Raw genomic sequence first — 14651 nt, 5'->3', positions numbered from 1 at the left:
TACTTCAGAATCACTCTCACTCATACACAAATATGTTTGTGTTATAGTTAGCATAAGAAGCATGCTGTTTCCCTTGCAGATAGATTACATCTCACACACCACTGTGTAATTTTGGAAAAAAAAAAAAAAAAGAAACTTCAGATTATAATTAGTTTCTTAGATTTCTACCACTCATGACCTGATATTTATGCAAATTTGAGCATAAATGACTAAATGTGAATTGTTCACACTTACATGTCACTATTGTATATTTTGTATTAATAAACGTGGTTATTTAATTTCAAATGTTAAACATGTATTTATATATTTCGTTAAAAAGCTCCCCCACGCCCTTATCTTGAAGAAGATGACTGTGTGGTTTGTATGAAGTTATTTATTAGACCAAGTGATTTTGTTCTATGTGAATAATAATATAATGTTGAGACTCAGATTGAAATTTTCATCTGGTTTTCAAGAACAGGTTGGACCAGAACGCAGACATTTTAGGACATGAAAAGTCTCAGGTTGAGACATATTTTAATACTCAATTATCTAGTCGGCAACATGAAGGAAAACATAAAAATAAATATGTATAAAAGGGAAAAGTTTCTCAGTTCAAAAGTAAATTAAATGCTCTGAATCTTCCAGAGGAAAAAAAATAACGAGAGTTGTTTTTCTAAATAAATGCATGACATTTCTGAAATAATTTAATAGTTTAATGTAGATTATGGGCCAATATGATCCATAAACAAAATAAAAAATCATAGGAGTGTATTGCTGTAAAGATCAGAGGTGAGAGGCTCTTAAAAGAGCCTTTGTGGGTGTGCGCTCCAGCAGCGTTGACGGGCAGCAGCTCTACTTGGCCTTGGCGGCCTTCTCGGTCTTCTTGGGCAGCAGCACCGCCTGGATGTTGGGCAGCACTCCACCCTGAGCGATGGTGACTCCACCCAGCAGCTTGTTGAGCTCCTCGTCGTTGCGGACGGCCAGCTGCAGGTGACGGGGGATGATGCGGGTCTTCTTGTTGTCGCGGGCAGCGTTTCCAGCCAGCTCCAGGATCTCAGCGGTCAGATACTCCAGGACGGCCGCCAGGTAGACGGGGGCTCCGGCACCAACACGCTCCGCATAGTTGCCTTTGCGCAGCAGCCTGTGGACGCGGCCCACGGGGAACTGCAGTCCTGCGCGGGAGGAGCGAGTCTTGGCCTTGGCTCTGGTCTTTCCTCCGGTTTTGCCTCGTCCGCTCATTGTGAAGCTTCTCTCTGGAGATGAAACTCGAGAAAAATGTCGAGCAGCGGATGAAACCTGGTCTTATATGAGAGCAGAGAGAGCGGGAGTCAATGAAACAACCAACCAGAAAAGCTTCCAGCAGAGCGGGACACTGGTGAGTTTGAGCGGACTTTGTCAAGCGGGCTTCCTCCAATGAGCAGCGAGGACTGAGCCGGAGGTCGGAGCTCTGTAGGCGGAGCTGAGCTCCAGGAGGAGCCGCTCACCAATCAGGAGCCCCACATGTCCAGCAGCGTCTCCTCCTCCCAGCTGCTCCCACACTTTAACAGCGGCGGCTCTCCGCTCCCTCCGACATATTTGTCCTGTGTTTCAGTAGAGAAAGCAGCAGACATGGCGAGAACCAAGCAGACCGCCCGTAAATCTACCGGAGGCAAAGCTCCCAGGAAGCAGCTGGCCACCAAGGCGGCCCGGAAGAGCGCCCCGGCTACCGGCGGCGTCAAGAAGCCTCACCGCTACAGGCCCGGTACCGTGGCTCTGCGGGAGATCCGTCGCTACCAGAAGTCCACGGAGCTGCTGATCCGCAAGCTGCCCTTCCAGCGCCTGGTCCGAGAGATCGCTCAGGACTTCAAGACCGACCTGCGCTTCCAGAGCTCCGCCGTCATGGCTCTGCAGGAGGCCAGCGAGGCCTACCTGGTGGGTCTGTTCGAGGACACCAACCTGTGCGCCATCCACGCCAAGAGGGTCACCATCATGCCCAAAGACATCCAGCTGGCCCGCCGCATCCGCGGAGAGAGAGCTTAAGCTGCTGACCACACACACACACACACAGCAGGCCTCAAGCCACAAAGGCTCTTTTCAGAGCCACACACACACACAATTTCTCAAGAGCTTTTTCCTTTCACACTTTCAGACCAAAAATGTTTGGAAACACGATGAATGAAACTAGTAAATGAAAATCGAAAAACGTTAAAAACAACAACAAAAAAACCCTCAGAAAATAAGAGGAGATATTAGTGTCTTACATTAAACATCTGGCCAATGTTTTCAAAAGATGTTTATAGAAAAACTCTTTCATGACATCTGTACAGTGAATTAGATCATAAGAACTACATTTCCATTTAGACAAACACAGAGGTGAGATTCATCAGATTCTTCATGAAAATTTTGATTAAAAATAAATTCTTGGTACTGTCCAAAATGACATTATTTCATTCTTGTGAGGTATTTCCCCCCCAGTTAAAAAATATTGGCCTAATCTAAACCATCTTGTATGTTGGATCTGATCTCAGTCCTATAAAGAAATGTTCCCTTTGATTTCTGCCTCCATTGCAGACACAAATCTAGTGCTTTTATAGTAACTGTAATTAAACCTAGATTTAGAAATATTCTCTCAATAGGATTTAATAAATTAATAAAGAAATCTTCATTTCTTATCTAAAATCCTTGAGAGAGTACTTGTCTTGTTAGATCTCAGTGCTTCTCTGGACAGTCGATCAGAATAATCTTACAAATATCTAAACATGCTGCAGGAATCAAAAGAAAAACCACTGGGCTTTATTTATGTTATAGACCTCCTACCTCATTAGTCCTTTATTTTTTCCAGATCGTATTATATCATCACACAGGCTATCATTCATAATCGTGTGATGCATCTATTAATATATATCTAATATTCTGACACTAAGGCATCTTAGTTTATAATCTTTCTTACGGCCTCTAGCCACATGATGTTATATAATCCAATCTACTAACTTTATCATATTTCAATGAACGTTTCAGAGCTTCAAAAGCAGCAATGCTTTTTCTTTCCTGATGTTGGTCGGTAGGTGGCGCCAAAGGGAAGACCCAGCCCCAGCCAGCTGAGGTAAACTCTCTGTCTTCTAACACGTCCGGAGGACTGCTACAAACCCCGCTGAACCAGCTGTAGATTCATTACTGCAGAGAATCACCGTAGTGTCATAATGAGCGGACGAGGCAAAGGAGGAAAAGGCCTGGGCAAAGGAGGCGCCAAGCGCCACCGTAAAGTCCTCCGTGATAACATCCAGGGAATCACCAAGCCGGCCATCCGCCGTCTGGCTCGCCGCGGCGGAGTCAAGCGAATCTCCGGCCTCATCTACGAGGAGACCCGCGGTGTGTTGAAGGTGTTCCTGGAGAACGTGATCCGTGACGCCGTTACGTACACCGAGCACGCCAAGAGGAAGACCGTCACCGCCATGGATGTGGTGTACGCTCTGAAGAGGCAGGGCCGCACTCTGTACGGCTTCGGAGGTTAAATTCAGCCCGTTGATCACAGCGAACCAAAGGCCCTTTTCAGGGCCAACAACTGCTGCTTATGGGCCAAAGGGACTTGTTCAGATGTGACTAAAGTCTTGCGCTATTTTCAGTTTAAGTTGGAATGAAGCCAACCATGTTGGCTGAAAACTAGGCAGTTTTATTTCATATAACGTCAGGTATAAAAAGTATATATTTAAATAGTTAATATACATACAGCACAATTTGGCAGTGAAAATCACCTCGTGTGGGGAGACCAGTTTTAAGTAGCGATTTCTTTGAACATTTGTTAAAAGAACATTATACTTTCTTGCCGAACCTCTTGGCATGTTTTAGATTTTCCCCTGGTTTCAGATAAAGCCAGCCAATAAAAAGCCTCTAATCAGCTATCAAATGCGCTGATGAATCTAAAACTTGTAGAGCAGTGTGCCTTGAGGACCCAGACTGAGAATCACTGCCGCATGTTTTATATTTATTACACTACCGTTTTCATATGAAACATGTTTGTTTCATTAACTCGCCAGTTAGTTGGTTTCAATTAAAATTACTGGTTAAGAATAAAGAAATGCTGAGAGAAATGCATGTAAAGGTGTAGGAAACACTCTGCTCTTTAGTGTTGTAGTTCTGCTGTGTTTTATTTATCTCTGTAAAACCCTCATACATTATATAAGAGGTCTGAACGTGAAAATGTTCAGTTCTTCGTCCCGCCGTTTTCGTTCTTCAGTTAAATCAGGCGCAACATTTGAAACTAATCATCTTCCTGTCGATCTCAGCCCCGCCCTGCTTGCTGGCTCAGCCAATCACAGTCAGGCGGCGGTACTGACGGATTTCCTTTCGCTCTGTATAAGAGCAGCTTCCCTCCGCTGCTGTTCACTCTTTGCTGTGACCTCAGAGAGAAAACATGCCCGAACCCGCCAAGTCTGCGCCCAAGAAGGGCTCCAAGAAAGCGGTCACCAAAACCGCCGGCAAAGGAGGCAAGAAGAAGAGAAGGACCAGGAAGGAGAGCTACGCCATCTACGTGTACAAGGTGCTCAAGCAGGTCCACCCCGACACCGGCATCTCCTCCAAGGCCATGAGCATCATGAACTCGTTCGTCAACGACATCTTTGAGCGCATCGCCTCCGAGGCTTCCCGTCTGGCTCACTACAACAAACGCTCCACCATCAGCTCCAGGGAGATCCAGACCGCCGTGCGCCTCCTGCTGCCCGGTGAGCTGGCCAAGCACGCCGTGTCCGAGGGAACCAAGGCGGTCACCAAGTACACCAGCTCCAAGTAAACCTGCTGCTGCTGCTGCTGCTGCTGCTTGGACACAACAACACAACGGCTCTTTTAAGAGCCACACACCAACACTCAAGGGCTACACTCCTGTTACCTCAATGTGTCTGGTTTTCAAAACTAAAGATTTGGTTTTTAGGTGTGATGAAGCAACAAGTTAACTTGTAATGTGGGAAAACTGAAATGTTTCACTTATGTTTTATAAATCTTTCCGTTGTGGCCAAATTATGACACCAACGGTACATGAGAACAGGATTTAATTTCCATGCATTTATTTATTTTTTTATTTCAATATCATTAAAGAAAATGCTCTGAAAGCAGAGCGGCTCAATGCATAATGACCAGTTTGCTCCAGTTCTACTTTTTAGATTTTATCTAATGAACTTTTTTTTTTTTACATTTCTGGTTTTAAAGAGATCTTGCTAAAATCTCAAATCATCCAAAAAATGTAAAACGTTTTGCCTGATCAGTCCTTTAGTTGTATCTTTTGACGATTCCAAACAGAAATTGAATGTAAATTTTAATTTATGTACAATATTTAAAATAAATTCCTGACTCATGTCTGCTATACAGAACTCAAAAGCAGGTTGTAAAAATATTTGCAGCATAAATGGTGACTATATTGAAACTTCCTTCCTGGAGCATTTCTGTTCTGGTTTAGCTGAAGGCTTTTATTTTGGCAGTCGTCCTGATCTTTGTGTATAAAGTTGTGTATCTATTGGTTACCAATAGATGCATATGATCTGCAACACACAAATCATCTCATCTGAAAGCTGTATAAAGGTGGATTTTATTCAAATAAAATTTGTTTAAACTACACATTTTGACCAAACAGTTTCTTCATTTATCAAATTATATTAATTATTTATGCTGGAATAAACTGAAGTATTATAACAATACAAATGACATCAAAATAATGATTTCCCATTGCTTTTGATTCGTATGTTCTCAAAGTGGGTCATTTTATTTATTTAGCACATTTTCAGCAACAAGGCAACTCAAAGCTCTACATAAGTTAGAGGAAATAAAAACAAAACAACAAAAGAAAAGCAAGAGAAAAACAAAAAGTACTTTTAATTTATACACTAACAGGAGTTTCTGTGAATAAAGTAATGGAGAATAAAAGTAAAAGTCATTTATAAACCAGTAGGAGTTTCTCTTCCGTTCCTTCTCGGTTTGTTGACTGTGCTGTACAAGGCAGCTGGATCCTCCACAGTGTCCTGCTTTTCAGACTCGGTTCTGCAGGAATTGTTTTTGTGTTAATAGAGATATTACACAGAATATGAAAATATCAGTTCAGATTTTTTTTTACTTAAAGAACGCCTCACCTTGCATCAGTTCTGGTTCTACCACAGTTAACAGAGCTATACTCCACCATCTCTTCTTCCTTCCTCTTCTTCTTGTGTCTCTTGGACCGAGTTGGGTTAATGTTGGAGTAAAGAGGCTCTTCTTGTTTTGTTGCTAACTCGACAAAAGAGTAGGCAACATGTTCCTCTTCTGGGTTCACCTGTGGACACCAGTCACATTAACCAGTAGGGGGCGCTCTGAGAGAGCTTTAGGGTAATGTTACTCATGCAGACAATAAATGCAGCAGAACCCAATTAGAAACTAAAAGGAAAAGAGTGACTGAATATTTACTTATATTTTATCATAAAGCAGAAAGTAACCAAATGTCTCTTGAAGATCCAATGGATTTTAAGTAGCAGCTTGAGAAAAAAGTCCGACGATCACACAGAGCTTTACAGACTTCAGCACATCAGATCAGAGTTTATAACCTTAATAATAATTAAGGTTATTATTAAGTTAAGGGGAAAGTGATTTTTCCCCTTAACTACTTGGTACATAGTAACATTGCCAATGAAGAATTCAATTAATTAAGAAAAACGTTGAAAGTTCAGACATAGGTCATTTTCTAACCTGTTCTCTGGGAACTTGTCCTGCTCCAGGTTTGGACTGCTGCTTCCACACTTTGGTTTTTCTGCTGGAAAGAAATTATTTCAGAAGGTGATGAGGAGGAGCTAAACAAAATCAAGACTTTGTAAAAACAAAGAAACTCTTCAAAGTAACAGAACTGCTCACAAAATCCACAAAAAGAGGCCGATGAGTGTGAGAATCAGGAAAACAGCAGGAACTGCAGCAGCAGCAGCAGCGACTTGGTTCCTTGGTGCTGAACAGATCACAGTGACAGTCAGTGTGCAGTATGGAGCAATTATACCTATTAATTACTATTATTAAAGGCAGTTTTTATCCTCCATATTGATCCACTATAAAGAATTATTTCTCTTCAGAAAAACACTCATCAGTATCTCCAGCGTCTTAACATGATGTTTATCTTCAATGGTTTCACGTCTCCAGTTTGTTCTGCTGCTTATCAACCTGTTTTTTCCTCCCTGCCTGGTTGTCTGCTGAACTTTCTCATCGTTCTAGTCGGTTCTGATTATTCTGATTCCAGTGGATCCAGTGGACCTGGATCGGTTCTGACTTTTTATCCTTGACTCTTAGATTGATTTGGGATCTCTTGCAAGGAGATGGTATTGATGTGAATGACCATTGCTCTCTCTTTGGCGGCTAGTGGTTTTGAGCTTCTGGACCCCTGACTCTTGAGAAAGGGATTTGGATTTTGATAAATGATTCGGTAGCCAGCTGACCAATGTTGCTACCAGTGTTTTCCCTCTTTCCTGGTCACTCTTCCTTCAGATTTATTGTAACAAGGTCTTGGCTGACTGGATGTTGTCCTTCAGATAACCCTAAGAAGATTAAAGTTTAATATTCTGTGGAAGATGATTTAACTATGATTGAATGTTATCTCATTTCTTTGATATGTTGTTACCATAGGATAGAGGGACAGTAGATTGTGTTGTTGTTCTTTTGAAGAAATGAGAAATTTCTCCCTCTCTAGAGATCCTGAATAAAACAGTCAAGGACTGTAAGGCACCTAATTTGTGATTAGCTATCTGGCTTTTGGAACTAAAGGTTATGGGCCTGAAGTTTCTGACCTAAAAGATCAGCTTGTTTTTTTCATCCCCCCCCCCCCAAAAAAAAAACAAAAACAAAAAAACTTTAGCCTCACTCTTTAACAATTTGAGTTTCATCTCTGAACATTTTAGTACATTTTAAATCCTCTTCCCTGTTTTTGCATCTTCTGTTGAAGCATGATATATAGATCCAACTGAACTACATTTGACATATAATGTTGTACTTAAGTGGCACAGTAGTGCTCTTTATCAACCCAGGGTTACAAACTTTAAGTATCTGCTCTCTGAAAACAGGCGGAGCTGCAAAAATGGGCCAATCACAGCCAAGAGGCAGCAGTGTAACGGATCTTCTAAGACCTTTAGAGGTTTGGTTTTTAAAATCTCCTGAGATTTCTCATAAGAATGAAAAATAATTTTTCAAAAGTTCACCTAAGCTTTACAGTTTTACTGAGTAAATACTGAAGGACCCAGTATTTAGATGGAGAGTTGTAACTGTGGCCTCGGTTTGACTTACTTGCCACAACGTTCACAGTCACAGTGGAGTTATAGCGCCCTCTGCTGTTCTGAGCTTCACAGCTATAATTTCCTCTCTGCTTGAACATGATGTTAGTGATGGTGAAGTTTCGTCCTGAAGCTTTTGGTTCCTCCTCTCCCTCCTTTTACCAGGTATAGTTAGCTTCTGGGTTAGCATCACTGCTGCAGGTCAGAGTCACCAGGCTGCCCTCCATGATGTCATCAGAGGGAGTCACTGACACAGAGGGAGACCTGGGAGCATCTGGAGGACAGGACAGAAAGGTCAGAGGTAACCCGAGAGAAAGATGTGAAGATATAAATCTTTTAAGATATTAATCTTTTAAGGGGAAAGAAAATCAAATCTATCAGAGTTAATTTCCTGGTGTCTCAGTAAAACACTAGTATGTTTGTAATGAAACCAGTTTGACTCACATGTGACCTGGACAGAGACGGGTCCAGACGTTTTCTCTCCCAGCTCGTTCTGAGCTGTGCAGTAATACTGTCCAGAGTCTGAGGACAGGATGGAGCTGAGGACAAACTGTTGGTCTTTACTGACAACTGATTGGTTGTTGTTCTTCCTCCAGGTGTAGTTAGCTGCTGGGTTAGCACCACTGCTACAGCTCAGAGTCACTGATTGCCCCTCAGTTATCTGACCAGAGGAGATCAGTTTAGCAGAGAGAAACTCTGGAGCATCTGGGGGAAAAAATGCAAAACTCATCATCTGGATATTTTACTGATTGCCAGAGGAGAGGAGAGAAGGAAAATAGTGTAAATGTGTAAAATGTGTAAAAAAGAAGTCATTGAAAAACATTCATCAGTAAAATGGCACAGAGTAACTGTGATGTAGGTTCTATCTTTTCCTCTTTCTCTTTTAGCCTTTTTTCACTGCTTACATGCACACTCTGCAGCTTACGTAACAATGTTTATGTGTGCCTGCAGACAGTCAATACATAAACAGACTGAAACTGATTAGACTACCGTTTAGGGAAGGTACAGATTGCAGAGAAGAATAAAAAGCTAAACTCACGCTACAATCTTTGCCTGACTTGGTTTCATCCGAAAGGTGAGCTAAGGGTGGCCCAGTGCTGGACGGTGAATGTAACTCCGTATCTGTTCCATTTAGGGTTGCCACCTGTCTCGTAAAATACAAAACTGTGCCGTAATGGGCTGTTAAACGATTTGTTCTGTATTCTACAAATGTTTATGTGTAATAATAAAGAAGTGGTCTCTGAGTATTTCATATAGCAGGCTGCCCCAGTCATTGTTTGCCTCATGGTATTGGTGTTGCGATATTGTGCCCAACTGCTTTCTGGGTAACACACACGACGCAGCCCAACCGCCCCCCCCCCCTTTACATATAGGGACTGGTTCCTTATTTTAATTCCTGAAAGGTGGCAACCCTAGTTCCATTTGTATGGCTTGTAACATTTGATCATTTTTCAGCAGTAAGTCTGTTTTTATATTTAACCAACTCTCATTATTTCTCAAGGTAATTTACGTTCTGGTCGGGTCCTGAAACTGGTTAACGGACCTGGTGGAGCACAAAGACAAAAATGAGTGAACTCTAACAACTGTTTAGTGATCAGACATACCAAAATATTTGCAAAGGTGAAGAATCTTTTTTTTTATATAAATACTAAAGAATGTCTGTATATTTCCCAGTAGAAATTTGCTTGTTCTTTATTTAGCTAAATAACTGAAGGTGAGTCAGAAATTGTAGTTAGGACGAGTGTTGCTTCAAAATAATGTTACTCAAAAAAAGTAAAGGGCAGTAAAATAACTTTTGATGTACTTTTTAAAAAAAGGTATGCCTTTAAATGCATCTAGTTATCACCCATCTCTACTTTATAGTTTGTGTAAATTTAATTCTGGAGAATTAAGAGTTTATTCTAAAGTCCATGTGGAAATATTGGTAGAATAAAATGTTAATATCATGAGGAGTAAACTTACACACAGAGGCAGAGCGGTGATTGTCGTGTCCTTTAACAGAACAGGAATATCTGTCTCCGTCTCTGACTGAGACGAGTATAGAAGAAGTCTGTTCCTCCATTTTCTTCTTTTTGTTGAACCAAACATATGAAGGAGGTTTGGTTAGATCACAGCTGCTTTCACACTTCAGCTCCGTCTGCGTCTCTGATCTTCTGACCTGAACTCTGAGGTCTGGATGGTTAAAGGAACAAGAACATCTCATTTTCAAATAAATCTGGAAAGATGCAAACAGAAACACAAAGATTCACAACAAATACAGAAATATGTTACCTAGAACAGTCAAGGTGACTCCAGGTGAACCAGTAAATTCTCTACCTGGTTGGTTTGTTATGAACTTGAACTTGTACTCAGCTGAGTCTCTCTGTTTCAGATCTTTGATTGTCAGAATGCTGCTGCTCTTTGTAGATTCATAAGTTATTCGACTTTTATAATCAGAGTCCTTCTTCAGATCCACAGGGACTTGATTATTTTCTTTAGTGAACCAGAACATTGTTTTAACTTCTGCATTTTTTCCATCTATTCTAGATGGATATGTATAGGAACTTTTTATCATCACTGTTGATCCTCTTAAGGCACAGATCTGAGATCGATCATATTTAACTGACCAGGCAGGTTCAGCTTGTCCCACTGTAACACAGATAACATCAAAAATATGAATCAATAATATACAACTACACCTCCCACAATGCCTCACTGGGATATTTTAAATTAATATTACTTCCATTAATTTTATCCATATCAAAATATCAAATATTCTACATTATCAACTCCAGTTGATCAACGTGTTTCAGTACCTGTCACAGAGAGGAACAGGACAACAAACCCAGTTGCTGCAGAAAAACTCATCACTTCTTCTCTTTTTAACTGTTTGGTTTCAGCTAAAAGAAAATCAAACAGAAGGTTTTACGTTTTCAGATTTTGCTATAATCGTTAATCATGAAAGTCTTTCAACATTAAACGTCACTCATTAGCTCAAATTTGATATAAAATAAATTAATTTTCAGGCTGCTCACCTCAGGAGAAACTGTTGTCTTGCAATGCAACAATGCAGATCATCTGCTCTGAGGGTGGAAGTGATGCAGAGGAGTTTGTTAGTTTTCCTTCCTCTTTCTATTTATTGCAACCTGGAGAGTTTGCAAACTTAAACTTCCTCTCTGCTTGGCTTCCAGTGCTAAGTATTTATTATCATCATTGTTATTTTGAAATTCAAATTCTTTCACAAATTGAGTTTTAGTAATCAACATCATTATCAAAACCGGTTATAAAAGTGTGTGAGGTTGCATTACAGTAACGTTTGGTACTTGTGAAGGTTTTAAATCCACTAATTTCTGGTTTTTATTGCCGTGGACTGAAACTAAAATATGTAGAAGCAAAAAACTGAATTTTCTGCTTTGCTAGATTGGCATGTGGTTATTAGAAGCTTCTCATGTTTTTGTAAACGAACGTGTTTAAACTTCCTACTTCTTAGACATTTCTGGTATTTCAAGCAGCATGTAGTGAAATGAAAAGAAAAACAAGCAGGAAACAGGAAATGCCACCTTAAAGAGCTGGTCTCTTGTGGTCAACTTATGATTTTAAGAGTCATTTAACTAAACCACTTTAGAACATCAGCTTGTGCTTTTTAAATAATTACTCAGTCAGGAATCAGAAACTTGTAATTATAAACTGAAGGAGGCTTACTAAATAAAAACTCTCAGATATAAGTGTTTTATTCTGAAAAGACAAATGAAGGAAGATTTATTAAAAGCAAAAAGCAGATAAAAAACAGCAACACTTCCAACAAACTTCAATTCCAGCAACACCAACAAAACCATATTTTTATCAATGTTAAAGCTTTTATATTCACAGATAAACATGACCAACACATAATGAGGGATTACATATGAATATATTAAAATAACATAGAAGAGTTCAGTCTCTGCAGGAAGGAGGAGGTGTTGATGCTCCCTCTGTTATAACCTTATATGGACTTCCTCTCTGCTCCTTCTGGTTTCACTCCAACCGTCTCCTTGGTTACGGGTCGTGGTCAACTGGGTTCATGACTCCTCCATGGTTGACCTTGACTGGTGCCAGGTGAATCCTCTCTGTGGCCTCTGCTGGATGTGAACTGAAGCAGCTGCATCCAAGGAGTCTGAATGACAGAGGGCTGACCTCTGACCTTTCAGCTTCTTTAAGCAGCACAAGCTGGTATTGGCTTGATTCTTAACATTTCATAACAGCTTACAATTGTTCTCACTATTTGAAGTCTTTATAACTCAGAGACTCAATATGTACAAACTGTATCTGTGTTGATTTTGTTTTTTTTATTGTTTTTGTGTTGCATTTTTTTCTACATTTTATTTTAGTGAAATAAAGCACTGTACATTCATATTTTTTAAATCTTCTATTTTTTTCCCTAATTATGCATTTACAGTAATTGATTAACAACAATGGACCAAAAACAGAAACATGTCATCATGTAATCCTGGGCTGATTGGTGAAGTTCAGATCAATGAATACTCACTATGTGATCTCTCTAGTCCTTCTCTCCTCCATTTCTATTGGTTCAATTACTTTTCTGTTCATTTTCATAGTTTTCAGTGTTCTGGATAAAAGACAATGCAAATATGTGTCAAAATGCAGAATATAAGGAAAACATGATGGAATTTCTCATTGATTTACCTTAAAGAAATAATCAGGACAAGCAGAAAGATCACGATGAACAGAGTCAGCCTGATGATGATCGTTGTTGACATTGATTGACCTAATTTATCAGAACAAAGAAGACATTTCTATTTCTGGTGAGACATTTTTTTTTTATGTTATAGTTGCCATGAATATGTTCCTTCATTTCCTTACTTGCCACAACGTTCACAGTCACAGTGGAGTTATAGCGCCCTCTGCTGTTCTGAGCTTCACAGCTATAATTTCCTCTCTGCTTGAACATGATGTTAGTGATGGTGAAGTTTCGTCCTGAAGCTTTTGGTGCCTCCTCTCCCTCCTTGTACCAGGTATAGTTAGCTTCTGGGTTAGCATCACTGCTGCAGGTCAGAGTCACCAGGCTGCCCTCCATGATGTCATCAGAGGGAGTCACTGACACAGAGGGAGGCCTGGGAGCATCTGGAGGACAGGACAGAAAGGTCAAAGGTAAACCGAGAGAAAGATGTGAAGATATAAATCTTTTAAGATATTAATCTTTTAAGGGGAAAGAAAATCACATCTATCAGAGTTAATTTCCTGGNGTCGTGTCCTTTAACAGAACAGGAATATCTGTCTCCATCTCTGACTGAGACGAGTATAGAAGAAGTCTGTTCCTCCATTTTCTTCCCTTTGTTGAACCAAACATATGAAGGAGGTTTGGTTAGATCACAGCTGCTTTCACACTTCAGCTCCGTCTGCGTCTCTGATCTTCTGACCTGAACTCTGAGGTCTGGATGGTTAAAGGAACAAGAACATCTCATTTTCAAATAAATCTGGAAAGATGCAAACAGAAACACAAAGATTCACAACAAATACAGAAATATGTTACCTAGAACAGTCAAGGTGACTCCAGGTGAACCAGTAAATTCTCTACCTGGTTGGTTTGTTATGAACTTGAACTTGTACTCAGCTGAGTCTCTCTGTTTCAGATCTTTGATTGTCAGAATGCTGCTGCTCTTTGTAGATTCATAAGTTATTCGACTTTTATAGTCAGAGTCCTTCTTCAGATCCACAGGGACTTGATTATTTCCTTTAGTGAACCAGAACCTTGTTTTAACTTCTGTATTTTTTCCATCTATTCTAGATGGATATGTATAGGAGCATTTTATCATCACTGTTGATCCTCTTAAGGCACAGATCTGAGATCGATCATATTTAACTGACCAGGCAGGTTCATCTTGTCCCACTGTAACACAGATAACATCAAAAATATGAATCAATAATATACAACTACACCTCCCACAATGCCTCACTGGGACATTTTAAATGATTATTGCTTCTATTAATTTTATTCATTTCAAATATTCCAGATTATCAACTCCAGTTGATCAACGTGTTTCAGTACCTGTCACAGAGAGGAACAGGACAACAAACCCAGTTGCTGCAGAAAAACTCATCGCTGCTTCTCTTGTTAACTGGTTTCAGCTAAAAGAAAATCAAACAGAAGGTTTTACGTTTTCAGACTTTGCTATAATTGTTAATCATGAAATTTTTTCAACATTAAAGTCACTCATTAGCTGTAATTTGTTATAAAACAAATTAATTTTCAGGCTGCTCACCTCAGGAGAAACTGTTGTCTTGCAATGCAACGATGCAGATCATCGGCTCTGAGGGTGGAAGTGACGCAGAGGAGTTTGTTAGTTTTCCTTCCTCTTCTTGCAACCTGGAAAATTTGCAAACTTAAATTCATCTCTGCCTCATTTCCAATGCTGTGTATTTGTTATAATTATTATTTTGATAATTTTTTGT

The 14651-nt window shown here is 40.1% G+C and overlaps 5 protein-coding genes across 8 annotated transcripts; 2 read left to right on the top strand and 3 right to left on the bottom strand.

The window, feature by feature from the left end:
- Positions 1 to 677: 677 nt before the first annotated feature.
- On the bottom strand, positions 678 to 1243 carry LOC106963507 (histone H2A-like). The gene has a single exon (XM_015058445.1). It carries the CDS (start codon positions 1219 to 1221, stop codon positions 835 to 837), a length of 387 nt encoding a protein of 128 aa, XP_014913931.1. The 5' UTR covers positions 1222 to 1243; the 3' UTR covers positions 678 to 834.
- Positions 1244 to 1402: 159 nt separating this feature from the next.
- On the top strand, positions 1403 to 3848 carry LOC106963510 (histone H3-like centromeric protein CSE4). The gene is made up of 2 exons (XM_015058448.1): positions 1403 to 1919; positions 3155 to 3848. The coding sequence occupies exons 1-2, from the start codon at positions 1483 to 1485 to the stop codon at positions 3471 to 3473; spliced, it is 756 nt and encodes a 251-aa protein (XP_014913934.1). The 5' UTR covers positions 1403 to 1482; the 3' UTR covers positions 3474 to 3848.
- Positions 3849 to 4343: 495 nt separating this feature from the next.
- Positions 4344 to 5562, top strand: LOC106963509 (histone H2B 1/2-like). Its single transcript, XM_015058447.1, has one exon. The coding sequence runs from the start codon at positions 4373 to 4375 to the stop codon at positions 4745 to 4747; it is 375 nt and encodes a 124-aa protein (XP_014913933.1). The 5' UTR covers positions 4344 to 4372; the 3' UTR covers positions 4748 to 5562.
- LOC106963506 (B-cell receptor CD22-like) lies at positions 5115 to 14651 on the bottom strand. 4 transcript variants are annotated; one of them, XM_015058444.1, is made up of 10 exons: positions 14462 to 14651; positions 14248 to 14327; positions 10494 to 10850; positions 10185 to 10394; positions 8667 to 8927; positions 8236 to 8496; positions 6826 to 6913; positions 6664 to 6727; positions 6075 to 6253; positions 5115 to 5985 (listed from the first exon to the last, which is right to left on the bottom strand). In XM_015058444.1, exons 2-6 carry the CDS (start codon positions 14297 to 14299, stop codon positions 8381 to 8383), a joined length of 996 nt encoding a protein of 331 aa, XP_014913930.1. In that variant the 5' UTR covers positions 14300 to 14327; positions 14462 to 14651; the 3' UTR covers positions 5115 to 5985; positions 6075 to 6253; positions 6664 to 6727; positions 6826 to 6913; positions 8236 to 8380. The 4 variants fall into 4 exon arrangements, with proteins under 4 accessions (XP_014913930.1, XP_014913928.1, XP_014913927.1 ...); XM_015058442.1 differs by lacking the exon at positions 14248 to 14327 and adding an exon at positions 11018 to 11101; XM_015058441.1 differs by lacking the exons at positions 14248 to 14327; positions 14462 to 14651 and adding exons at positions 11018 to 11101; positions 11237 to 11316.
- LOC106963508 (B-cell receptor CD22-like) lies at positions 12620 to 13320 on the bottom strand. Its single transcript, XM_015058446.1, has 3 exons — positions 13062 to 13320; positions 12885 to 12966; positions 12620 to 12807 (listed from the first exon to the last, which is right to left on the bottom strand). Exons 1-3 carry the CDS (start codon positions 13273 to 13275, stop codon positions 12726 to 12728), a joined length of 378 nt encoding a protein of 125 aa, XP_014913932.1. The 5' UTR covers positions 13276 to 13320; the 3' UTR covers positions 12620 to 12725.

Source organism: Poecilia latipinna, unplaced genomic scaffold (genome assembly GCF_001443285.1).
Source record: "Poecilia latipinna isolate Pla-1442-1.1 unplaced genomic scaffold, P_latipinna-1.0 Scaffold1541, whole genome shotgun sequence".
In the NCBI taxonomy this organism is placed as follows: domain Eukaryota; kingdom Metazoa; phylum Chordata; class Actinopteri; order Cyprinodontiformes; family Poeciliidae; genus Poecilia; species Poecilia latipinna.
The sequence above is the reverse complement of the archived record's forward strand: the minus strand, read 5'-3'. Positions and strand labels throughout refer to the sequence as shown.